The following is a 25,767-nucleotide window of genomic DNA, read 5'->3' on the forward strand; positions in this document are numbered from 1 at the left end:
GTCAAAGAAAATTCACTTTACCTAAGAAAGATTGAAGTTCTTTCTTGTTTTTGGGGAGTGATGAGTCGAAGCTAACTTTGCACTTGTCAGTGTCGACAGCTACTCCTTTTTTCTGCACAATGAATCCCAAAAAATTTTCTGCAGATACACCAAAAGTATATTTTAATGGATTCATCTTAAGTCGATGATATCTCATTCGTTAAAACCAATCTCTAAATCATTTAAATGAGATTATTTCGACTCCGACTTCACCACTACATCATCAATATAAACTTCCATAAACTTACCAATAAAATCATGGAAAATAGAATTCATTGCTCTTTGGTAAGTTGCCCCAATATTCATTAGTTCAAATGGCATGACTAACTATGCATAGGTGTCAATGGCTCTAGGGCATCGAAAAACTATTTTCGACACATCTTCTTGGGATATAAATATCTGATTATAACCTGAGTATTCATTCATGAAGCTTAGAAGTTTGCTTCCTACTACAGAGTCGATCAACATATCTGCAATTGGCATGTGATACTCATCATTTGGGGTAGCTTTATTCAAATCTCTGAAATCAATACACACTCTTAGCTTTTTATTTTTCTTAATGAGAGGTACAATATTAAAAATCCATTTAACATGACTGACTGTTCGAATGAAACCAGCTCTCAACAAACATTCGACCTCTTATTTGATTTTAACCATGATTTCAGGTGCAAAACGTCTAGGAGCTTGCTTTATAGGTCGAGCGTTATCAATAAGGGGAAGCTTATGTTCGACCAACGATCTATCCAACCCAGGCATTTCTTCGTATTGCCAGGCAAAACAATCTTGATATCTCTTCAACACCTCTATTAGCTTCTCCTTAAAAACAAGATCCAAGCATTTGTTAACATATGTAACTCAACCTTCTCCACCAATCTCAACTTCCTCAAGAAGATCTTGTACTTCGACTTTTTTATTGTGCAAGTCTTTTGAAAATAAATCGGATTTCTCAAACCCTAAGAGGTTGAGATCATATATATAATATAGTGCACATTTCCTATGCACTCCTTCTTCTCAAGCATATGGGCTAAGAGTCGAGCCCAATAGCTCGATATACCCATCAAGTGAATTCTGTGGCCAAGATTTTCTTGGCCTTAGGGACCAAGTTCATACCATGAGCCCCGACATAGCAGCCTTTGATAAGAGCTGGGTCAAAGGTGCTCATATCAATATCTAGTGATCAAAGTCTTTACTGTAAATAAATCTAATAAAGTTACTTTCATTTCTCCTCTGAAGAATTAATCATGAAAGCTCCTTTCTAATTGAGTCCAACTATGAATCGAGTTAGGTTGCAAATTTGAAAACAAAGTGAAGGCATTTTTTGTAAGTGAAGAAAGAAAATATCTCATTTTCAAATACTCATTATTAGCCAGCTCACCTATTTCGACTATATATCAAGCTATATGCTCGACCGTTGATTTCCCACTTTCTTCTGCAAGCTTAGTGAAGGATTTGGGAGTTTTGACTCTCCTGGAGAGTTGCCTACAAAACATAATCTGAAAAAGAGGATATAAAATAGGGTTCATTTGTCACCCCTATATTTAATCCTACTTATTCAAAATCTGTTCGACAGCTTGGGTTACATTCTGACCATAAGCTTAGTGACATTGTTTGTTCTTGCCTCATTCAAAATTCTATTTGGATCATCTCCTCTATTTAACATTAGAGGAGGATTATTAACCTGTGTTCCACCTATTGGTGGCACAAACGATCGATTAACTGTTCCTGCAATATCATCAACACGTCGAGCTATCTGTTTTATCCTTGCATTATTATTTTTCATTATAGGATTTAAAACAGCCATCTGCTGTGTAAGCATATTGACCAAATCATGATGATTATTCTCATTTGTTGTCTAAACACAGCCAAAGATTTAACTGTGTTAGGAGACGTTGTTCCAACAGGAACTTATCTTGATATCTCTGAAAATATGGAAGCACGTCCTCCACTAATTGGCAACCTTACTGGGGTTGCTTGTGTGCCTTGTATCGAAATGACATTTGGCATTACTACATTAAGTTACAAGAACATAGGTACCGATCCTAAATATGGGAGATTGCTCATCAAATATTGATAAATATTATACTTTGCCATATTAGGGTTATAGTGAGTCGGTATACCCACTGGAGGGTAACTTGGAGGAGGTGTGGAGTTATACAAGGGGTTATTTTTCGTAGTGCTCATACCTCCTATAAATCCCATGTTAGGGTCTTTCATTGGTGGAGAGTAATTTGGAGGCAGTACATATGGAGGCCATGTACTGAGTACAGTCGAAGAGACTCCTTCTGTGTTCACAAGATTCATCCTTCGACTTGATGGGCCAGCCTCTGCCTCTGAGCCTCTTGTATTTTCACCAGCGTCATTATTCGACGTATCCGTCGAAATAAAAGCTCTATCAAATATTATTAATTTGTCATTGCGTAATCACATATAAAATTTGATACGTTACTTAACCCAGAGTCCCACCAGACATGCCAATTTATTTCACTTGATTTTTTGTAATTTCGACAAGGTGTCGAATCAAGCTTGTATCAAGATCTCAATTCGGGGAGCAAATACGACTCCTTTGAAAAAGAATAGGCTTAACCCGGGAATTACTTAGAGTTTTTGTCAAAACAAACCGCGTCGAACTACTGGTGGCAAATTGTAGCAAATAAAGAAAGCACGTAAAATAAATAAAAAGCTTTAAATAAATGAAAGTAAAATTGAAATTGAAAGAAAGCAAAATAACAATAAAATATTGAAAGCAAAGAAATGAATTAAAACGAAAAAAGAAAATAAAGGAAAATAAAAATGAACTCCTGACACTTACATGCACTTGTATTCCATGATCTTTCATGGCATCGCTGGGACTGGAAGTTTTTGCAAAGTTTTGGTGTGATGGTGAAATATTTTTTATGGAAGTTCCTGAACTCTTCTAAACTTTTCTTATTTATAGACCATGAGAATAGACTTGACCATGAAGAACCTTCACCATGATCTAGCTTCCTCCTTTTTCTCAGGCCATGACGCTGTCTTAACTATGAAAAATCTTGACTCTCAAATTTTGACATCCCACGTCTTCTCTTTCCTTGGTTTTCAAGTCCCACATTCTCTTCAACTTGCTTCTCAAATTTCGCACCCATGTTCTTAATTCAGCTTAAAGGTCGAGTGACAAGTCTTGATGTTCAAGAAAAAACAATAACTACTTTTTAATTTCGACGCTGTCACACCATCTTTCTTCGACTTCGACTTACTCGTCTTTGCTTCTGTTACGAGTTTTAACTAATTCTTTAAATCGACACAATCTATAGTCGAAATGCCTTCCTGTTGAGGAAATTCACTTTCACTACCAACAAATAATAATCATAATAATAATAATAAGGACTTAGTTAGTTGCTATTAGTTAGTTCATCTTAGCAGCTAGATATTTATTCAAGTTTCTAAGAGAGAGTTAGAGTTAGAGATAGGCTTGTATATAAAGTTGCTTCACATGCAAGTAACTGCTTCTAGTTCATTTTCGCAATTCTCTCTGGTCTCTCTTGAACTCTCTCTATCTCTGAACCAAAGTGGTTCAAGTCACCTCAATTTTCACATGGTGTGTTGAGCATGGACCCCATATTGCTTTTAACTGGATCGAGATTGGAGACCATTGATTCTCGGGGCTTCGGATCACAATTTTTTATTCCTGAAGCTATGAAGTGAACCTAAGATGACAATGAACTCGGATCCAAATTCCAATGGTTCAGAATATATATGCAAGGTAACCATTAGCGAAAATCAGAGTTTGAGAAACAGCTAATCAACATAGATAAAGTGCAGTGTTATTTTGAACAAGAGAAAGTATAGAGAACCAACTAGAGTACCTAACGTACTTAAATTTGAGGTGTAGTTAGAGAATTTCTCTATGAATGAACACATACAAAGATATATGACTGCAAAATTTAGGGATTGGCGGAGCCGCGGAGCCAATGCAAGCACACATGATGGGGGACGCCGTTTTTCGCACACGACGAAATCAACCTAATATCAAATTAATTCAACATAAAATCATGATGAGATATACTTATTAGATATTGTATATTCTAGCAGTTAGTAAGATGGATACAAATCTAATTAGGACCTATTAGCACAAACTATATATGGATTTAGATGCTTTTGGTTTTATCATACAACTAGTCATGCTTGTAGAGTTGCAATAGAGGTCAAATAATTGCCTTCTTTGTAGTAATCATGAGCCAAATACCAAACACTCTCCTCTCACTTTTGTGACGAAAGCCTGATTGGAGAAAATAGTAATCTGGATTTTGGATAACAAAATGAAGCAATAATGAGCTTTATATGTCATTGATAATAACATCCTGTTTCGCTTAATCATAAATAATAACTTTGAAATTATGTCCTTTCATGACTATTTTGTTGTGTGAATTTGATGAAACTACGCCATGTCTTTTTGAGTATTTACTCAATTCGGTTTTTGACTTTTTGGCCGTTTCTTCAAAGGACTAAAGGACTTTTTTGACAAAATAAAATAGGACAATTCAACCCGTAATCCTAAGAGACAATGTAACCCTCTGAAAACTATTAACGTAACTGGCTTAGCTGACAAATAAGTGTAATGACATGGCCGTTAAGTGCCACTGCACGTTGGAAGATAAAATTAGTGAAGGACGAATTTGCTCACTCTCACCAACCCCAATCTCAATTTCCACCTCCATGCCATTCTCTCTCTCTCTCTCTTTCTCTCTCAATTGTTGTTGATGATTGAATTAATTTATAGTTTGCAATGGTGGTGGTTGTGGGATTTGGGGGTAAGGAGATGATGGTCGTGTGGGATTTGGAAAAAGGGTCGGTGGCGGTGTGAGGAAAGTGTGGTGGGTGTTACACGTTGTTGTTAACCATGATAATGATGATGGAAGGATAGAGTATAGCGGCGGTATGAGCGACGGTAAGGATAAGGAGATGGAGGTCGGGGTTCGTGAAAATGGTATTGACCGATTCCACGTCATCACATTAACATGCCAACCGGGTTCCATTAACGCTACACATAAATTTTACGAAAAGAATGAGTTGTCTCACAACAATTAAGGTCTACTGGTCTAGGCCAAATCAGAATCGCGCTATCCTTAGTGCAAATAGACAGACGAATTGGGTATTTCTTCTATCTTAACATATATCTAGTTTATCCAACTGAATCACTCTTCCTTTGACTACATGCTCAAATCATGTTATTGTTCCATGACCAAAAAAAAAAAAATTCATGTTATTGTTCTAACAACCAAAAACAAAATTAAAATAAAAGAGAAAAGTATTTGACAATGCGGCTTCTATAGGCTACATTGAAAGACGTTACGAAATAATTATGCTACAAAGCCAACAATTAGAAAGGCAATATTATTTCAATGCTGCCTACTAAATAGCAAAGTGATATCCTCTTCAAATACAAACTCCCATACACCTTTCGCCCTAGGAACCTACCAATCTTGGCCATTAGATTCTGAAACATCATAACTATTACAACTCTATAGTCGATTTGACGTAATAATGAAATGTAACACTCATGTTCAAGATTTCAGTCACCGTTAGATTCAATTATCCTGAAACAGGGGTGAGTAATTTAAAATGTGAAATGTCACAAAGCTTCAATCCAACCCAAAAGATGGTCTAGCCTTTTTTTTTTCCATTTTCAAATGTTTCTTCTCTAAAATGAATGTACATATTCCAAATGTCTAAGTCCCAGACAAACAAACAAAAACATTATGTGACAAAAATGAAAAGATATATATTATAAAAACATAAAAGTAAATGAAAAATAAAAAGCAGTATAAGATAGGAGTTAGCTAATGGGTGAAAAAAGCAAACCCAGTCATAGTTTTTACATGCTACCAGCTCGACCTGGAGCAGGTTTTGGCTTCACCTTTGCCATGTCAACAAGGTCACCAAATAGCTTATCTTCTGGCTTGGAAGGCTTCCCAGATGGAGCATAAGATATAGTAGAAGACTGGTAAGAGCTTCTTAAACCACCATCATCTCTAACAGATAAACCATACATTTGCTGCTCAATATATGGAACTCCTTGTTGCTGACCGTAGCCATATCCCATAAATTGATTACCGTACATTTGTTGAGGATACATGGAAGCCACTGGACCAGCTTGCATTTGATTTGGCATCATACCACCCATGTAGGGCCCTGCCATGCCTTGAATATGTTGAGGATGCATGCCGAATTGATTGTGTTGACCAACATGGTTATTGATTGCTGGCGTATAACTGTTGGCAGTTGGCTGCATATATATTCCAGCAACCTGGCCATTGCCCATTGTTTGAGGGCCCTGAGAATTTGCGGCGCCATTTGTCATCATCACTTGACTAACTTGTGGTGGTTGCGGAAATGGAGTGCTTGCAGCTGGACTGCCATTATCTGCCGCTTGAGCTTCCCAGGGAGGGGGCGGCAGTGATCCAGTGTTTTGTGTGCCTGTCAAACGCACAAATATATGAGACATGCAATAGTGTCTTGTACTAGTGCAGAAATGTTGTAGGCTTGCGTTCTCTTCATCTATCCAGTCACAAACTTGGCATATGACTGCCAGTTAGTTGGGAAACAAAAAAAATGAAAACTAGAAAAATTGAAGAGATGTAATTGTGAAAAGTTTACATAAAAAATTATTGTTTGAATTGAACAAAGAAACATAAATGCACCATAAACAGGCGAAGATGGCTGTGGCTGCTGTGCAACCTGACCATTCCAGGCGGGACCTGAACTTTGTGTATAAAGTGACTGCTCATACTGAGGTGACCCTGCGTTTGGTGCACTTCCTTGGGGGTAAAATCCACCTTGAGATACAAAACTCTGCTGTTGTTGAAATTGGGTAGGAATCTGACTCGTTTGGCCAGCAAAATTAGGTGGCTGGTTTAGCTGAGTACTGACAGGTGTAGCTGCTGCATTATTACCATTAGAAAATACATCAAAAGGAACAAGGGCGTTCTGCTGATTCACAGGAGTAGCAGGCTGTTGTTCTCCAAGAGAAACAAGAGCAAGTGAAGTATCTGCTTTTGGTGAGGCATAGTCATCACCACTGAGCAGGTCGAATTTGGGATCAACCTTGGCAGGGATGGTTGAACCATTGGCTGTGGGGGGTGCAGGAAGCAATAACTGATTCAATGTTGAGGATCCTGCTTCAGCACTAGGAGGGGAGCTGCAAGTAAATACATTATAAAAATATTGAAAAAGTATGACGATCCATCTATTTAGAAGGCACCAAATAGATAAGGTCAACTATATTTCATACCTAAATCTATTTCTACATGTTTATACCAAAAAATAAAATAAAACAAATAACAATAACAAAATTTAAATCTGCAGCCAGAATTACACTGCCTAGCTCACTATCGGCAGGATATAATAAACTGATTATTAATGGGTTAACACAATTGGAGATTTTTCATGATTTTAACATAGTCTTGACTCGACTGATATATTGCCTAAATCTGAAAACTTATCCCACCTTCGTAAATCTTTATGATGACTACCACTAAACTAGCACAGAGCCTCAGTTTTGTGAGCATTAACCCTATATTGTGTTCTAATACAAGAATATTGAGTCGAGCACAGTATTGAATTAATTGGATTATTTCTATAAGGTAAAACCAATAGCGGTTTTTATGAATGCAGATAATGCAACATAAGCAAAACAATATCAAGAAATAATAGAGTCAATTACCTTCTATCAATTTGTTTGCTAGAATTTCCAGTATCAACCAAAGGAGCATCAACATCTAGAAGTGCTCCAGCAGTTGCAGGCTTTGAATTCTCTGGGGGTTTTTGATTCTGAGTAGGAGTTCCTGACAAAATAGATTCATGCTTGGCAAGTACACGCTGCAGATCATCATTCAGAGCTAGTCCTTGGCAAAGCAGTGATTCATCACTAGGAAAACAGTCAAAAGCCACCACAATAATGACCTTGTTAAATTCTTCTTAGTAAGACCTATTAAATTCTTTGATCAAAGAATAATTCAACAATTTGACTAACATGAACCAAACATTTAAAGAACATCACGCATGACAGTCCTATCATAATTTCGCAGAAAGGGACATAAGGCCTTACGAAGTTGAGTTAACAAGGTGTACCACTCTCTGTTTGTATGTTCGACACTGCTCCACCAAGTCAACAATAACCTCCTGCCTAAGACCCTGAAAACAGGCAAAATACATTAGGTCAAGCAGGAGCACATTCTTTATAACACGACAATCAATAGTCTTTTTGAACCGAAACAAACCCATATTCAGACATTAGCAGCATGTTCAGAAGGGCAAATCTAATTACTAAAAATTGAATACTCAACAGAAATCACGGCATGGTTGTTTGGGACTTAGGAAGCTATTAAGACCGGATGATTTACGATACCAACTTTATTGTGAAACTGAGGAAGTTCAGAACTTACTTCTTTATTACTAGGGTCTAATGCATTTAGCATTTCTGAGAGAACATCCATAATACCCCGTGCATTCTGAATTTCGGTCAGACTGCCAAAGAAAGATCAATTAAACAAAATAGTCCATAACTGCAAACAGCAATCTGTACCAAAGCATAATTTCCATCATCACAATAATATCAGCATCAGTACATACAATATGAAGCAGTTGGACGTTCCATTAAAAATAAATGTTTTAGTTTGGAACCATGGAAATTCAGAGTTTAACATCTTCTAAGTCAAAAATACCCCTTGACACTTAAAAAACCACTGATCAATGATCAATACCTGCAGTTTTTATATTTAATCATAATCATATAAAGTGAGAAATGAAAGGGAACAATAAGAGATTACAGACAATAAAGGAAAAACAGAAATTGTTCATGCACGGATTCCTCCTTAAGCTATATTTTGCATATTTATCTACTTACCATTATTTCCTCAAAAACATTATAACTTTGTTTGATTTAATCAGGGATAATACAACAACTGTTTTTCTTTCTTTTTTTTTTTTTAATGAAAAAAAAAGTAACAATCATAATACAATGCAGAGCAGATCAGAAAAAGGCATATGGCTTATCTGATATCTGAACAAAGAAATTCTTTAACAGGAATAGACATGTAATGAATTTAATATTTATTATTACAATACTTAGTGTCACTAGAAGAATATTTGCAAAATAATGTCACAGACCATCTTGATAAGTACCAAGTCAACCTTTTGATGACAAGAAAGGTAATTAGAAACATACGTTAATGTTGGGAACTCGGACTCTGCAGAGGAACCAGCTGTGTCCTGCCGAGTATCAGAGTCACGTATGTTTGGAGGGTATGATGCTAATGGCTGTGTTTGTGGAGGTGTGAACACCGGTGCAGATTGCTCAGATCTCTGGGGAAATACTGCCCCAGCACGCTGAAATAAACAAATCCTTTATAAGTTAAAGGAAACACACTTAAATTTTAAAAGGTTATGTCAATATCCAAGTATAAAAGCTCATATTCTAGATCCATATATGAGGAATCAGATAAACATCCTATTGAAAGGAAAAAATGATACATCTTGCTCTTATAAACTGCTTTCCTTATTACTTAGTTAAAAAAAATAAATAAAACAACAAATTTAACTGAACAACATTGTGGTAAACATACCAGCAGTTCCTGGTATGCAGCATAATACTGCGGATATCTTGATCGGGGACCTCCAAAGGCTTCTTGCCATGTATCTACAAGAATCAGTATCTTCTCTTTGACATGAAAATCAGGCTACAATTGGCATGAGAAATAAAATCAAATATTGTACAAGAAGAGGCCTAACATAAGAAAACAATGAAAACGTTCAAAATTTATGATACCTTCTTCTTTGCTATTTTCACCATCTCATGAAGCACATCTTTCTCTGCAACATGCATGTGAACAATGTCTCCGCAGTTCTTTATGATTGTCTCCAGTAACTAAAATACAGCAGAATAGTACAAGAACAAATGAGTTGCCACAGATATAGAGTCAAACGTGTCAATTATATCCAGACTAGACATAATACTTTCTAGCTGAAAAAAACACCATTAGAATAGGTATGTGGCTTCTACAATTCTACCCCATATCATCAATCATAAAATTCAATTTGAAAATTAAAGACATAACGGTAAACTTCTGATGAATCCCATTGTAAAAACTATGACAAAGTAACATGATAACATCACAAAAAATTTCAATTCTCTGCTAATCAAATAGTAAGCAATGATTTTTATGATAATGAGAGTAAACAACATCATACTGGATCCTGTTATGTAATCAAAAGAGTCTCCAAAGGCATAAATTAATGTTAGCAAAAAACCTAGCACAAAATGTGCAAGTTACAAGGAATCCATTGATGTAGAATATAAGGAGTAAATTCCATTTGTTGCTCCTACTGTACTATTGTAGAAGAGTAGTGCTCACATTAGCACATCAGTATTGTTCATCGAGAGGAACTGTAGCACTGTTATTTAACATCTTATTCACGTCTTCTGAATCATGTAACCAATCTCATCTGGTTGGAAACGGACTGTTGACTTCTTATTATTATATTTCCTCTTGCATTGGATCCTTTTATATGGTTTATAAAATAAATTTTCATCAAATATGTTTTTGAGTTGAACTTTCCTTTACCTTCACTAAATTTCTCATCATATTTTTTACCAAACAATTGAAGCACTTGTCAATGTAACTTTACTAATAAAAAAAGAAAGGTATCTTAAAGAAGTTCATAAAATTACAATGAAAATCAAGATTATTAACCGAATAAACATTCAAAGAAGTAAAGTGAATAGATGTTTATGAAGTCAAAATGGAATGTGAAAAAGTAATTGAAGAAAAGATGGCCCAAAAAAGGAAGAAGAAGCAAAAAACAAACAAAAGAAAAAATCAGCTTGAACAATGTTAACATCTGAGTTTATTTTTTATTTTTGTTTTAAAAAGGATGAATTAAAGTGCTAAAGTGCTTACAGTTAGAGCAAGTAGCTGGACTTTTGAGTTTTTACTTCCAATCCGCTTCTTTATACCTTTAACAATATCCTTTGCTTGCCTGACAAATCATAACCAACCCAAGTTTTCAATATATGAAAGTTAAACAAAGGGCAAACTTAAAATTACACACCAAATATCCATATCAATCATACTCCACTTATATCACTAAAAAGAAAATCAAGTTCAAAAATCAAAACTGTAAGAACTCATTACCAATTAATATGGATACATTTGGTAATTGAGACAGGACAGAAATACAGAGATGTAGGGAGACCCAAATTTGTTTTGGAGGACAAAACTAGCCTAATTTTCTACCTTATCAGTCTCAGTCTTGGTGTCTATATTTCTGTCTTAAGACACTTATCAAGCACAGCCTAAGATAGAGACTCACATGCAATGTCTTCATACGAAGTTAATATTGAAAACCATTAGACAATAATTTAATCAAACATGTCAAATTATCTAACTGTTCTCACTATCAACTTCACATGAAGACAAACTACATGTGAGTTTTCACCAAAGCCTAATAAAGAAGATCAAGATAATCCGATAGCACATTTTCACCCATCAACAATACAAAAGAATCACTCGGACTAAACCTCAAACTGGTTTCAACAGAAGGTCAAAATTCTAAAGTCACAGCAAATCAGTCACAGACATTGCAAAAATGGATATTTATCACGAAGCTTGTGGAAAACAACCAGCAAACTAGACATGACACATCAAATGCACATCACCAGAGAAACACACTACATCCACAGCCCACTGTAGTAGCCATCTACTATCACTAAAAATTGCCAGTCCAGTGTACAAAACTACCATCTAGTACAGTCTGAGAAGCGTAGTTTTATGCAGCCTTGAATTGGAGACATAAGTCCATCTAGGTTAACCCTACTTCTGCACTAAGGTTCAAAATCTAAGCCATCCACCGTAACTGATTATTCAAATTCAAAATGTTCAGCCAAAAAATCCCCTAACAAAAAACTAAGAGCACTCAACCCTCAAACTTTGAAGCACGCATTAGTTAGTTCATAAACCAAATCAATAGTTCAGAAACTTTGCAGTTCATTCCAATTAAACTGACAACTCGATCGGAATTCCGTCATAGCATCAAAACCAAAAGATCAAATTCAACTTTAAGTTTTTTGTTAGCAATTCTTCCAAACAATTCTTCCAAAGAAAATTAATAAATAAATAAACAATCAATCAAACAAAGAGAAGTAACGAGAAGACTGGAAGCACAAAACGCTGCGTTTTGGATGGAATAGGAGAAAGGGAAGTAAGCGTACCCAGGGTCACGATTGAGCATGTCACAGATCTCGATGTTCATGGCCCAATCGGGTCCGATGAGCATGTCGCTCGTGGCGCGTTCCACCATAGAATTCACCATCTCCGGTTACCGACGAGTCTGAAGTAATAGAAAGAAGAAAACAAAAGGAAGATCGGCGATTCTCCGACGAAGCTTAAAAACGGAGCTTCCGGCGCGATCGGAGAAAGATTCCGGCTATATAAAGTATAAACGACTTGGTCTTATCTGCTTCTCGTTTCGTCTTAGTTAGTTCCGTGAATCTTTCTCACGAACGAAAGATTGCTAGATTAGCGTTGGCGAATCCGTTGAGGAAAGGTAAGAGGGGTAGAATTGGAAGCATGAAGGGAAAAACAAAGTAGTGAGCTTATGAGAAGTTGCCACGTGTATTCTGTGGGTTTAATTCGCACCGTGATGCCGTTGCTGCTACCGACCACCCCTATTGATGTTGCATCACCCAAGCCAGCCAAGCAAACTCACCCTTTCGGCCAAGTTAGACCAAAATTAAAAGAGTTGGTCTATAGAGATTGGTACTAAAATTTAGTCTTTATTTTTAAAATTTTAGTATTTTAGTACTTCTAAAAGTGAAAACTAGAATGTTCATGGGAGAGGTAAAATTGGGTTTGTTCTGATCCAGACCCGACTCTAAGTATACATCGGTTCTATTTTTTAGACCCTAATTTGGCACTAGATTTGATGAAATCTAAACATTTTCAAGTCACAATTATACCGAATTCAAACCAGATGAAAACCGGATCTTTAGAGCTTTAACAATAATTTATAAAGAAACTTGTTACCGAAAAGTTAATATTCATATTTAAACTTGAATTTGTCCATAAATTCTAATTTGATACTTCTTTGATCTATTTCCTAATTCAACAAGTGTGATTAAAAATAAAACAATAAGCTTATAATTCATATAACATAATATTAAAATTAATTTAGAGTACACATGAGTCGGGTGAAGACGAGTTTGCCTTGACCCGGACCGACCTGACCCGAAATAATGACCATGTCTATTTTTGAGACCCTTACCCGGCTTTAAACTCATTGAAATCACACTAAATTAATCCCAAAAATATTCGAGGGCGGATCGGGGCATGTGCACCCTTAGTGAGAACACAGAAGATTGAAATTTTTAAAGATGGAGACTAAAATTTTAATAACATTTTATATTTAAAATACTCTCATTTTAATTAATTAATTTCAACTTTATTTTTTATGCAAATTAAATTAGAACTTCATTCTTATTTCAGTCTTTATCTTCTACTTTACATCAAATATAATATTAAGACTTATTTCAATCTTTGTCTCTCAAACTCTCTCTCACTTCCAAATGCTACCTTAATAATTTTAAGTTAAATTTCAATTTAATTCTTGAAATGTGACTAGATATTCAATTTAATTCCTACAATTTTATTAGTCCAATTAGAAGTCTCAAATTAACAATAGTAAATCTCAGTTGTTCCTACAATGATATTCGTTACTGGAACGCGGAGATGAAATTTAAATATTCAATCTGGCCTTGTGATTGAAATAAAATACTAAACAAAATCTCAAATGTCCTAAATTAATAATTTATCATTATCTTCGCAAGAATAATTGGGAGCAAGAGTCAAAATTTTGGGAGCTCTATTAGGTCATATATTTTGAGTCTCGAATTTCATTTCTGTGTCAGGAGAATATGCTAGATAAGCTCTAATGACGGAATTTATCCTAGGAACAACCGAAATCTATTGTTGCTATAATTTGAAATTTTAAGTGGAACCAATGAAATTGTAGAGATTTAAATTAAGTATACAGGGAGGACCTATTATTTTATCTCAGGTTCTTTTTATCTTATGAAGTATAAACGACAATATTTAGTAAGCAAAATAAATTAGCCAAAAACAATAAAAATTTATCTTATTTAATATTTATTAATTATTATAATAATTAATAAATATTAAATAAAATAAATTTTAGTTGTTTTTATTTTTATTTTTCTAGCATTACGGTCTTATAAATTTTTATTAACATCATCATCATGCCATTCATGGCATCAATGTTATTATTATTTAGGAAAGTTAAAATATTGAATTTATTTCAATGATTATCTAGTTCTATATTTTCGCTCAGTTTGGTAAACAACTTACTTAAGTTACTTTTGAAGAAATAACTTAAATAATAAATGTTTATATTAAAAGTAGTTTTTTTTTTGTGACTATATTAAAAGTAGTTTATAAATAAGTTATTTTGTGTTTGGTTTTTTACTTCTAAAAGTACTTATTTTAAAAGAAAAGTGGTAAAAAGCATAGGATTCGGTGGTCCAGAACCTTTGGACCACTTAGTGGTCCAAGTAGAAAACATGTTTTTGGAGTTTTTTTTATTAATTATTACATAGTCTTTGAACTAATTTTAATTACAAATTAACTCCATATATTTTATTTAATTATAAAAATAATTTTTTATTTTATAAATTATTATTTTATCAATTATCTATTATATTTATTAACAACCAAATACAAAAATAACAACCAATTATATCCTCCATTCATCCTAATAATTCCAATTGATTAAAAAATTAACTTTGATCTCGTTACGTTCGTCCATGGCTTCCAAATCGTGTTTCCTTGAAATTCAATCGATTAATAATTCCAATTGATTAAAAAATTAACTTTGATCTCGTTACGTTCGTCCATGACTTCCAAATCGTGTTTCTTTGAAATTCAATCGATTGGTTTGAAAAACCAATCGATTGAATGATAACTCAATCGATTGGTTTACACTATATCACAAAACAATCGATTGAAAGTTGTAAGGTAGAATGGTAAAAATCTTAAACCAATCGATTGTTTATACTTTCCAATCGAATGAATGCCTCAAAACAATCGATTGTTGTTGTTACTCAATCGATTGAATTCACGAAAATAACATGGATTTATCAAAAACAATCGATTGGTAATGTAATCCAATCAATTGGAAGGTGATGAAGTTGAATGTTTTGCCAATTTCAATCTGATTGGTAATGGTACCCATCTACTCAATCAATTGTTTTTTATTATACCAATAAGCTATTTAACCAACTTGGTTAAACTTGGTTACCAAAATAATTTCGTCATGTAGTATCACGGATTTAATTAATACTAGTAGAAATACATTTTCTTCGTCCAAACTAGACCAAACTATAGGATCAATGAATAAAGTTAAGTGATAAAAATTGTTCTTATGTTAATACATTGATATTGGTGCAAGAAGATAATAAGATCCTGATCATGGTGATTGAAAAAAAAAATTGGATTAATGAGGATTTGTACAACCTATTTGTAATTTATGAAAGTAGAATAGAATAAATTGTGCAAAATCCTACAGAATTCTGAAAAATGAGAACATTACCAATTGATTGAGTAGATGGATATTTCATTACCAATCGATTGAAATTGGCAAAACATTCAACTTCATCACCTTCCAATCGATTGGATTACATTACCAATCGATTGAATTTGGCTAAAACTTCAATGTCATCACTTTCCAATCGATTGTATTTGGCAAATCCATGTTGTTTTCGTGAATTCAATCAATTGAGTAACAACAACAATTATTCTTACTCAGACCTAAAAAGCTTAAATCCAAAAGTACACAACTCAACAATGAACCAAGTTCATTTACACTCGACTTGGCCCAATAGACTGGGAGGTCACTCTCACTCAATTAGATACTAACTTGGATCCCTTGACCCAACTTGGGAGGTAAGTTATCAATTTCCCAATTCCCACGACTCTAAATTCCATACATGCAAGGAAGATAACTTCACAAAAGATGGGAGATACCGACTATGATTTCCAAAAACATTTTTGGACTACTTAGTGGTCCAAGTAGAAAACATGTTTTTGGAGTTTTTTATCAATTATTACGTAGTCCTTGAACTAATTTTAATTACAAATTAACTCCATATATTTTATTTAATCACTTAACTTAAATCATTGATCCTGTAGTTTGGTCTAGTTTGGACGAAGGAAATGTATTTCTACTAGTATTAATTAAATCCGTGATACTACATGACGAAATTATTTTGGTAACCAAGTTTAACCAAGTTGGTTCAATAGCTTATTGGTATAATAAAAAACAACTGATTGAGTAGATGGGTACTATTACCAATCGATTGAAATTGGCAAAACATTCAACTTCATCACCTTCCAATCGATTGGATTACATTACCAATCGATTGAATTTGGCTAAAACTTCAATGTCATCACTTTCCAATCGATTGTATTTGGCAAATCCATGTTGTTTTCGTGAATTCAATCAATTGAGTAACAAACAATCGATTGTTTTGAGGCATTCATTCGATTGGAAAGTATAAACAATCGATTGGTTTAAGCTTTTTACCATTCTACCTTACAACTTTCAATCGATTGTTTTGTGATATAGTGTAAACCAATCGATTGAGTTATCATTCAATCGATTGTTTTGAAAAACCAATCGATTGAATTTCAAGGAAACACGATTTGGAAGCCATGGACGAACGTAACGAGATCAAAGTTAATTTTTTGATCAATTGGAATTATTAGGATGAATGGAAGATATAATTGGTTATTATTTTTGTATTTGATTGTTAATAAATATAATAGATAATTGATAAAATAATAATTTATAAAATAAAAAACTATTTTTATAATTAAATAAAATATATGAGGTTGATTTGTAATTAAAATTAGTTCAAGGACTATGTAGCAATTGATAAAAAAACTCCAAAAACATGTTTTCTACTTGGACCACTAAGTGGTCCAAAGGTTTCTGGACCACCGAATCCTGAGCCCAACTACTCTATAAAAAAGTCTAGGAACCAGCAACTTTTTCAAATTCTGGCCAACATGTAACCAGCAAAGAAAAGTAAGTTATTGGATGAAATTTCACACTAATCTTACACCATTAAAATCATCATTGATGACTATTTAATGGCTACAAATCACAAAAAATGTTAGCCCCTAACACTCCTCCTATTCTATAAACATTATGCTCCGTGTACACCAATTTCAACCACTACATACAAATATGTATACAAATACAAAAATTCAAAAATTAAAAACCAAATCCAATCTCACTCAACACTACCCTACTCTCCCCAATTTCAGTTACACCACGATTCTCTCTGTTACAGGCGCGATTTCTTCCTCTAGGCGTGATTCTCAGCTGCGCTGCAATTCCCAGGCACGTTCTTCAAAAGCTCATCTCCAACTTGTTCAATTCAGATGTGCTTACTCCTCCAACTTACATAGTATGCATTGTTGAAGAATCTGCAGAAACAGCAGAGCACTTAATTAAAACATTACTTGGTGTCATTTTCAACCTACTAGATGAGTTATATTGAGTTATCAACAGTCAATAATATTCTCTTCATTTCCATTTAATCATTTATATGTTAATTATGTTACTTGGACCAATGTCAATTGATCAATGACGCACCAAAAAGCAACCGTGACAGCTTTCAAACTCACTTACGCATCATCCATAAACTTCGCTGCAACCATAATGCTTGTTATCAAAAGCCGATGCACGTTTGAAGTCAATTTGACCTGTGTGTGCTGAAGAAATCTATCAACATATATGTGTGCAACAACAAAGCAAGAGGGGCTGCATCCTGCGTACTTGAAAATATATTTTTAAACACTCAAAGTAGGTGCTCTTAAACCATGAAAAACAGTAACAACACCTTTCACATGCTTTGCTTCAATTTGTGTTTCATTCCTCTGAACCGATCTCTTAAGAAGTGAAGAAAGATGTGATAAAACCCTCGAAAATCCTACTCCTTTGAGTCCCAACGAAAGGTATATATCTGAGCTGACATCCTCATTTCCAGCGCCACAATCTCCATATCTAATCTGCAACGAAACAAATAATCATTAAAGGGTAATCCTATTAACATGCATTTTTTCCAATTCTTGGAACAAATCAACAACCTCAACAAAACAACAAATTATTAGAACTTAGAACAAATGTGGCTAAAGGATAACAATATATATTGGGCTGAGTTTGTGAAATGTTAAAAATAGTTATGCTCGGCATCCGGTTTATAATATCGGCAAAGTGATGAAATTCAGAAATCCCAAGTTCTCTCAACATCTTCTCCATTCATGAACCCTAACCCTCAATTTCAAAATATGAAATAAATCATATTATAGCTATTAGCAACCTCCCATTCTGCCATTTTCAGTCACCATACTTCAAACTTCACATAGTCTCAATCATGCCATGAGAACTTTCATAGTTTGGTTAGATCTAAGCAAACCCCATTGATTGGAAATCTAGCATTAGCAACATAAGAGCATAGATACCCCTAGATCTCCGGAATCTTGTTTCAATCTACAACCACAACTACGACTACAACAACAACAAATCCAATCTAATTCAACGAATTTTCCTATCACACAATACAAGCTCTCCACAATAATTAACAACAAAAGAGGATATAGCTCTCAAAATTTGCTTAGCTGGGAAGGAACCAGCCTCAGATCTTACAAAGTTAACTTCTTTTACTTCCACATAACAACCTCAGAAACTAAACTAAACTACACCAAAGATATCCATCACAACCCTATAATAAAGATAGAAACTTTGAGCTATGTTCTTAATTCCCCCATCAAAACTCATTATAGGAATTGTCAACACTCAAAAAAACTCAAGAAGAAATCAAGAAACTCCCAAACTGGCAGTAATAATCTATTTCTCTAGTTCACAATAAGTTTCACTTTTTTTTTTTTGGTGAACAAGTTTCACTTTATTTTATTGTGTTAAAATCTTGCTTTCAAAAACGAAATACATATTACATATTCTAATTTATTATTTATTATTATTAAGAATGAAATTCATCGAAGAGAACCTTCAGAAGCTTGAGAATGATGAACACATGCCAATCGGGTCTGAAGTAGTTTTTCCTTTGCCGCAATATCCGACAGCAGGGCTCCCACCAAGTGAAGCCCGACCTCAAGGATCCGAACGCGCCACTCACGGCGATGAGAATTCGATGCAAGTCGACTTGGCACGACACACAGAGGAGTTCCAGCGGAGGGCATAGCAACAGCATGACGGGCGGTTGAGCTCCACGGACCAGCGGCACGATAAGAGAGCTACACGTTCACAAAGCTATGTGTCCACGTTCACAGAGACGGATCCTAATTTTGCGGAACAAATCCTAATTATTAAAAATCCTATATTTAGAAAAGTTGTTCAAGTTAACTGATGGTATAGTTGGCCCTTATACTTACCATCCATTCGTATTTTGTGGTCTAAGGTGGTCTAAGGAGAGAGAATGATCAAACCCAAAATATGTGGTGTGGCTTTAGAATTAGAGTATATGCTTGAGAAGTGGCAATATGTGCAATTTCCTCAATTTGATCATGCTTTGGCCTAATCATAATGTTTATCTTCTTTCACAATTTTATTATCTCTAACGCTAACAAAATTAAAGATATACATTGCATTAATACATTATACAGACATAGCTTACATCGAGCCAACTAATTCCATGGTAACAGCAGGAAGCATTCTTTGTTTGGTGTAACTTAAACTCTTCAATGGTGTTGTCTTTCTCAGAACATTCACCACCTTTGTCCTCCATTCATGTCATTCATAATCACAATATCCATTTTTTCACTTATCACCAAGGAGGATTGAGTTCTAGCCTTGGAGGTATTCTTACCTTCAATTCAAGCTTCACAAGAGTTCTAGTTCGAAAGCAAACACCACATCCATCATCTCGGAGGCCTCTCCAGTGCAGTCCAACCGAATTTACCTTTCCTAAAATCTGCAAGGACCCGAAATGCCGCTTGTGGAACATTTCCATTAAATACTTGGAGTGCAAGCTTCTCTACAAATCTGCAGTGTCATAAAAATATGTTATAAATGAAACCAAAACTATATATATTCTGAAGAGACATGCCTGTTCAACACGTTTTACCGCATAAATGATAAATCGATGCAATAAAAACAGATTTAGAAAAATGAGGGACATACGTTTTGCCGCATTGACTATCTACATCAATCTTATATCGCTTGCGAAGAGCATCTCCACCTGCATTGAGCAAAGGCTAAGAATCATAAGTTTGAAGAAGGGAAAAGGGGAATCAAGATGTTGTCACAAAGAAGCCCATCCATTTTCAAAGATCCAGAAATTGTTATCTTGTGCTTAGTAAATAAATAACCAAACAATTAATTGGAACGGGGTCGTATGTACCTACTGCCGGAAGCTTTGTAAGCATCTGCACAAGAATTGCAGCAACATCAGTGACATCATAGGACCTCTCTCCAATATCATCACATATGGCGAGTTTTATAGCAGCTGATTGGTCACTGATTCGCATTGGAAGTATCCCAGGAGAATCCAACAGTTCAAGATCTTTTCCAAAACGAACCCACCTTTTGCATTCAGAAAGAAATAGATAAGTTTATGTATAATTAACTTCACTGCCGTTGAGATATCTACTATCATTTCTTTTTTGAGCTAAAACTTCAAATTTAGACAGAACAAATTAGTTGTATTATACTATTATTGTGGGTAATCTTGTTTTTGAAACTATTAGGACTTGAACAGAACATACTGCCATTTTCCTCTAGGTGTGTTTTATTTTAGTCACTGGAGGAGACTAGTTCTTATATTACTGGAAAGCTAGAATAAATTAAGTCGCAGTCGTGTTTTAAACCCTAAACCATAAATCCCCCAGCTGTTGAACACTGATAAAAGTTCAGACTTAAGTACTCAACATTAGAAGCCATTAGTTTCAACTTAAACAGAATACAAGTTCATGAACAATTAAGAAACTGTTCCAATTTTCAGAACACTTTCAACCTCTTGGTAACAAATAAAATGAATAAGTTACCTCAATTCTCTTGTAACTCCTGGTCTGGGGGCTGCAGGGCACATTCTTCGCTTTAGTAAACGGTTTATCAACGATGACTTTCCAACATTAGGGTATCCAACTATTCCAGCTCGAACCTTTACACAGTGACATGAATAATTCACATCAACTTAGTTATATTTATTTGAAACAAGTACTAAAGAGTGAGAACTAGTGTAAAACTTAAAAGAAAAATAAACTTATTTTTTAAAATGAAAAACACAAGAAATAGCCTAAAGATTATACACAGCAATCAAATAGATTATTTTGGTTATGCAATTTACTGATCCAAACTTACACTCAAACAATCTGTTTCACTATATTTATATCATTTAGGAGTTATAAGAATGCTGCAACAGAAAGAGGTACAAAATTACTACCCATACGGTTTAAATTATGTTTTCCTTGTATAGATATTGGATAAGGAAAGGAATTCTTTTGAGCAATAATGGAAATTCTTTTGCCAAATAATTATTAAAGGAATGACACAACTAAAATTGACACTTAATTGCTACATAACCCACCGGACGAGGAAGCAGTCCTTTGGCTCTGCGTTTAATATTTACATCGGCTGCTAATTCCTTTGCTAACCGGCCTAGCTTCATTGTACCCTTTGCAATACATACAACACAGAATTAAGTATGTGGCATGTGAAACTTCCTAACAAGACATCTAAAGAGCTAGAAAGAAATTAATTTATATACCATTCCAAGTTGCCCGTTGGAGAAGACCACCTTTGTGCCTTGCTTAGCAAAATAAGCTGCCCAAGAATTACGGTCGGCAGTTGATATCATGTCTTCTCTATTCAGAACCAAAATTCTCCTTCTATTACCAAGCCATAGATCCATCTATACAAGTAGAGCAATTGCGAGGTCAAGAGTTTACATGTGTTATCTTTATCACAGTGCCAAATGACTAGATTTTCCATTGGTTGTAGGAGTGTCACCAATATTCTATGCCCCCATTAAGAAGCACAAAGAATCCATGGAAAATGGCTGGCACCTTATGACAAAACAACTTTTCAGATAAAGAGGCCACAATCGACAACAAAAATAATTAAAAAAAAAAAAGAGCAGCCTGATGCTCAAGCATCCCACATTGTGCAGGATATGGGCAAGGTCTACACCCAACCGGTGTTAATCTAGACGACCAAACATGATATATACATCCATGACTGATTTTGCAGTTTGGACCAGTACTAATCTAGATGGGCATAACATGATATATACAACAGTGACTTATTTCGTTTGAACAAATAACCTTGAAGTTACTTGGAGATAACTCAAGCATTGCTCCAAACTGGTCTATTGATCAACAATATAGAATCCCCCAACCAAAACAAACAAACTAACTTGCCTGTGGATGAGTTGTGGACATTGGAATTCTGCCATCTCGCACCTCAATGACAACATCCATCAACCTAAGCTGCTCCTTGAGTTCTTTCTCTGCTTTTGCAATATGACCAGGAAACCACTGCCCAATTAACCCTCCACATAGAATTAGCTACAGCAACTAAGTTTATACATAGGGCAACATGAATTCAAAACAATAATACCTGCACAGGACGCAATGCCTTTGTCCAGTAATAAAGATCATTGTCAAGATCACTCCAATAATCTTTATCTCCTTGGAAGCCATCAAATACATTATTGCTATTCACATTGACATTGCCATATCCATCATGGCCTTTCGCACCAACAATCTTTAAAAAACAAGATTACCCACGAATAATAGTATTATACAACTAATTTGTTCTGTCTAAATTTGAAGTTTTAGCTCAAAAAAGAAACCCTAAATTTGACTAATTTGATTAAATTTTCATCTAACAGCTTTCGGTTATCAACTTAACGTGAAGTTGACTGTACTTGAGTTTCTGCCTTTATCATTTATGTGATAAAACGTGTTGAACAAGTGTGTCTCTTCAGAATATACATAGTTTTGGTTTCATTTAGAACATGCTTTTATGACACTGCAGAATTGTAGAGAAGCTTGCACTAGTGTTTAATGGAAATGTTCAACAAGCGACATTCCAGGTCTTGGCAGATTTTAGGAAAGGTAAATTCGGTTGGACTGCACTGGAGAAGCCTATGAGATGATGGATATTGTGGGGTCCGCTTTTGAAATCAGAACTCTTGTGAAGCTTGAAGTGAAGGTAAGAATACCTCCAGGGCTAGAACTCAATCCTCCTTGGTGATAAGTAGGGGTGGCAACGGGTCCCCATATCCGTCCTACCGTCCCTGACCCCACGACTAGTAACGAGGACCCCGTATCCGCTGAGGATTGGGGTCTCACGGATATCCGCGAATTTTTTAGAAAAAATCTAAAAAATAATAAAATTAAAACAGAAATCACATAAATCACAGAGATATAAAATCACAGAACAGAAATTAAAACAGAATATAAAATCAATTCCAAACCATAAAATAACAAAATCCAAACACGAATAAATCACAGGAATATAAAATCACATAAATCATAGAAATGACAACAATGCTATAATAATTAACGTAAATGAAAATCACAGAAATCATAGCCACTTACCAGAAGAACGACTCTCCTCCGGAGATGACTCTCCTCTGGATGGCGACGAAGATGATACTCCTCTGACGCGACGAATACGGCGACGGTTCTTCTTCTCCCGCGACGAAGACAGCGACGGTTCTGCCTCTCACGCGACGGCGACGGCGCTGCCTTTCGCACGACGACGACGTTCTCCGAGGTTTCTCAGGCGCCGCGACGACTGCTGCAGCGCCGGTGACTTTGAGAGTGAGAAGGGGAAGCAGTGAGAAGAGGGAGAGCGCCGGTGAGAGGAGAGGGGGAGTGAATCTCCTGTGAGGCACTGATAGGGTTGGTGGAATGGTGGTTGGCTGCGAAGAGGGGGTGTGTGGAAACTGGAAACAATAGGGTTGGATATAATGAATTCAAAAAGTGTCTAAATATAGCATAGTTATCAGAACCGAACCGGTAATCAACCCGGTCATGATTAACCCGATCATAATTAAAAAATATATAAAATTATATAAATAAAATTAAAATAATGTTTTAAAACTTAAAATACAAGTCTTTACAAATATTAATTAACATAATAAACTAATCTCTAGTACAAAATACTGTCTCAATTTAAATGAACAAAAGCGATAAAAAGATAACACATTTTTAAAAGACAAGTCTTTGCTGATGATGCTTGTTCTTAAGATAGTGGTGTTTCTGATGGTGTTTGAGATGAAGACATTTTTAAAATTCTAGCAAAAGAAACAAAAAATTTTCAGCAATAAAAGATTTAGCAAAGTGAATTTTTAATCAACGCAGCACCAACCACCAAAGTTCACTAATGACAATCAACAACAAATTCAACTATTCAACTCTGTTATCCAGCAACAAAATTCAATCCAATGAAGTTATCCAGCAACAAAAAAAATTGCTCAGCTTTAGCTATAATTATAAAAAATCAAATACAGGATCAACAACCACCAGATTCAACAGCAATTCTAATTAAAATTTCCTCAAGTTCAACAACAATTATAATTTATCAAGTATTTAACTCTGTTATCCAGCAACAAAATTCAATCCAGTGATGTTATTCAGCAACAAAAAAAATTTGCTCAGGTTAAGCAACAATTGTAAAAAATCAAATACAACAGCAATAAGCACCAGATTCAACAGCAATTCTAATTAAAATTTGCTCCAGTTCAACAATAATTTCTAATTTATTCAAGTAATCAACTCTGTTATCCAGCAACAAAATTTAATCCAATGGTTATCCAGCAACAAAATTCAATTTAATGGTTATCCAGCAACAAAAAATTTGCTCCGGCAACAATTGTAAAAAATCAAATACAACAGCAACAACCACCAGATTCAACAACAATTCTAATTAAAATTTGCTCAGGTTCAACAACAATTCTAATTTATTCAAAATTGACACTGAACCAGTGAAAGAACAGGGTCGAAAATTCGAAGGGAGCTCACCCAGTTGACTGGTTCCGAGACTGCGATGAAACAAGAAGACAACGACCACCACCACCCACCGATGGAGAAGATGCTGCTTGACTGGTTCCGTTTGCTTCTGCCGCCGACGAAGCGAACGCGGGGCACGAGACCGCGACGACGAGCTTATGAGTGCGAGACCGAGAGAGTGACGAGGTGACGCTGTGAGAGACTGAGAGTGACAACTGACGAGGTGAGGGGAGAGACGAGAGAGTGACGCGACGAAGGTGAGGCCCTCTGGAGTGTCGAGAGAGAAGAGAGATGAGGCTGGGGTTGGGGGGGTTTCCATTCAGATTACTAGATTAGGTTTGATTAAAGGGGAGGCACTTGAACGACGCCGTTTTTCAGGCAAAACAAAATTAAAAAAAGCAAAAACACAACCCGGCCGGATTGCATTAACCGGCCGAATCAAACCGGTTTTTACCGGTTCTCATACTTGTCCAGTTCAATAAGTGACCCAACTTAGCCAAATAATCGGGTGATCGAATTTTCGGTCGAACCGACCATATCGAGTAGAATTTGATAACTATAAAATATACTGCTTAAAATATAAAACTATTTTTCTTTTTATGTAGAGAAATTAATTTCTTATTAATTTCTTATATGT

At 35.2% G+C, this 25,767-nt stretch overlaps 3 protein-coding genes across 5 annotated transcripts; all 3 read right to left on the minus strand.

Moving 5' to 3' along the window:
- Window positions 5,878–12,750, minus strand: LOC107605186 (TOM1-like protein 2). The gene is made up of 10 exons (XM_016306969.2): window positions 12,284–12,750; window positions 10,974–11,052; window positions 9,842–9,940; window positions 9,639–9,752; window positions 9,242–9,402; window positions 8,460–8,541; window positions 8,123–8,208; window positions 7,739–7,942; window positions 6,717–7,213; window positions 5,878–6,492 (listed from the first exon to the last, which is right to left on the minus strand). Exons 1-10 carry the CDS (start codon window positions 12,382–12,384, stop codon window positions 5,891–5,893), a joined length of 2,025 nt encoding a protein of 674 aa, XP_016162455.1. The 5' UTR covers window positions 12,385–12,750; the 3' UTR covers window positions 5,878–5,890.
- LOC107605185 (DAR GTPase 3, chloroplastic) lies at window positions 17,212–22,875 on the minus strand (the record flags this gene model as incomplete). The annotated part of the gene is given in 11 exon segments (XM_016306968.2): window positions 17,212–17,576; window positions 17,782–18,161; window positions 19,160–19,451; window positions 19,545–20,154; window positions 20,293–20,350; window positions 20,513–20,694; window positions 21,156–21,271; window positions 21,698–21,784; window positions 21,878–22,021; window positions 22,530–22,646; window positions 22,729–22,875. Coding segments are annotated over 8 exon segments (975 nt in total), but the record flags the coding sequence as incomplete, so codon positions are not given.
- On the minus strand, window positions 23,359–25,503 carry LOC107605184. Of its 3 annotated transcripts, XR_002349413.1 has the most exons (3): window positions 25,143–25,503; window positions 23,715–24,064; window positions 23,359–23,493 (listed from the first exon to the last, which is right to left on the minus strand). XR_002349413.1 is itself a non-coding variant. In XM_021105094.1 (2 exons), exons 1-2 carry the CDS (start codon window positions 25,447–25,449, stop codon window positions 24,408–24,410), a joined length of 315 nt encoding a protein of 104 aa, XP_020960753.1. In that variant the 5' UTR covers window positions 25,450–25,498; the 3' UTR covers window positions 24,391–24,407. The 3 variants fall into 3 exon arrangements, 2 of the variants coding, with proteins under 2 accessions (XP_020960753.1, XP_020960752.1); XM_021105094.1 differs by lacking the exons at window positions 23,359–23,493; window positions 23,715–24,064 and adding an exon at window positions 24,391–24,415 and having other exon boundaries at window positions 25,143–25,498; XM_021105093.1 differs by lacking the exons at window positions 23,359–23,493; window positions 23,715–24,064 and adding an exon at window positions 24,509–24,537 and having other exon boundaries at window positions 25,143–25,499.

The sequence above is a fragment of the Arachis ipaensis genome, chromosome B06 (assembly GCF_000816755.2).
Source record: "Arachis ipaensis cultivar K30076 chromosome B06, Araip1.1, whole genome shotgun sequence".
Taxonomy (NCBI): domain Eukaryota; kingdom Viridiplantae; phylum Streptophyta; class Magnoliopsida; order Fabales; family Fabaceae; genus Arachis; species Arachis ipaensis.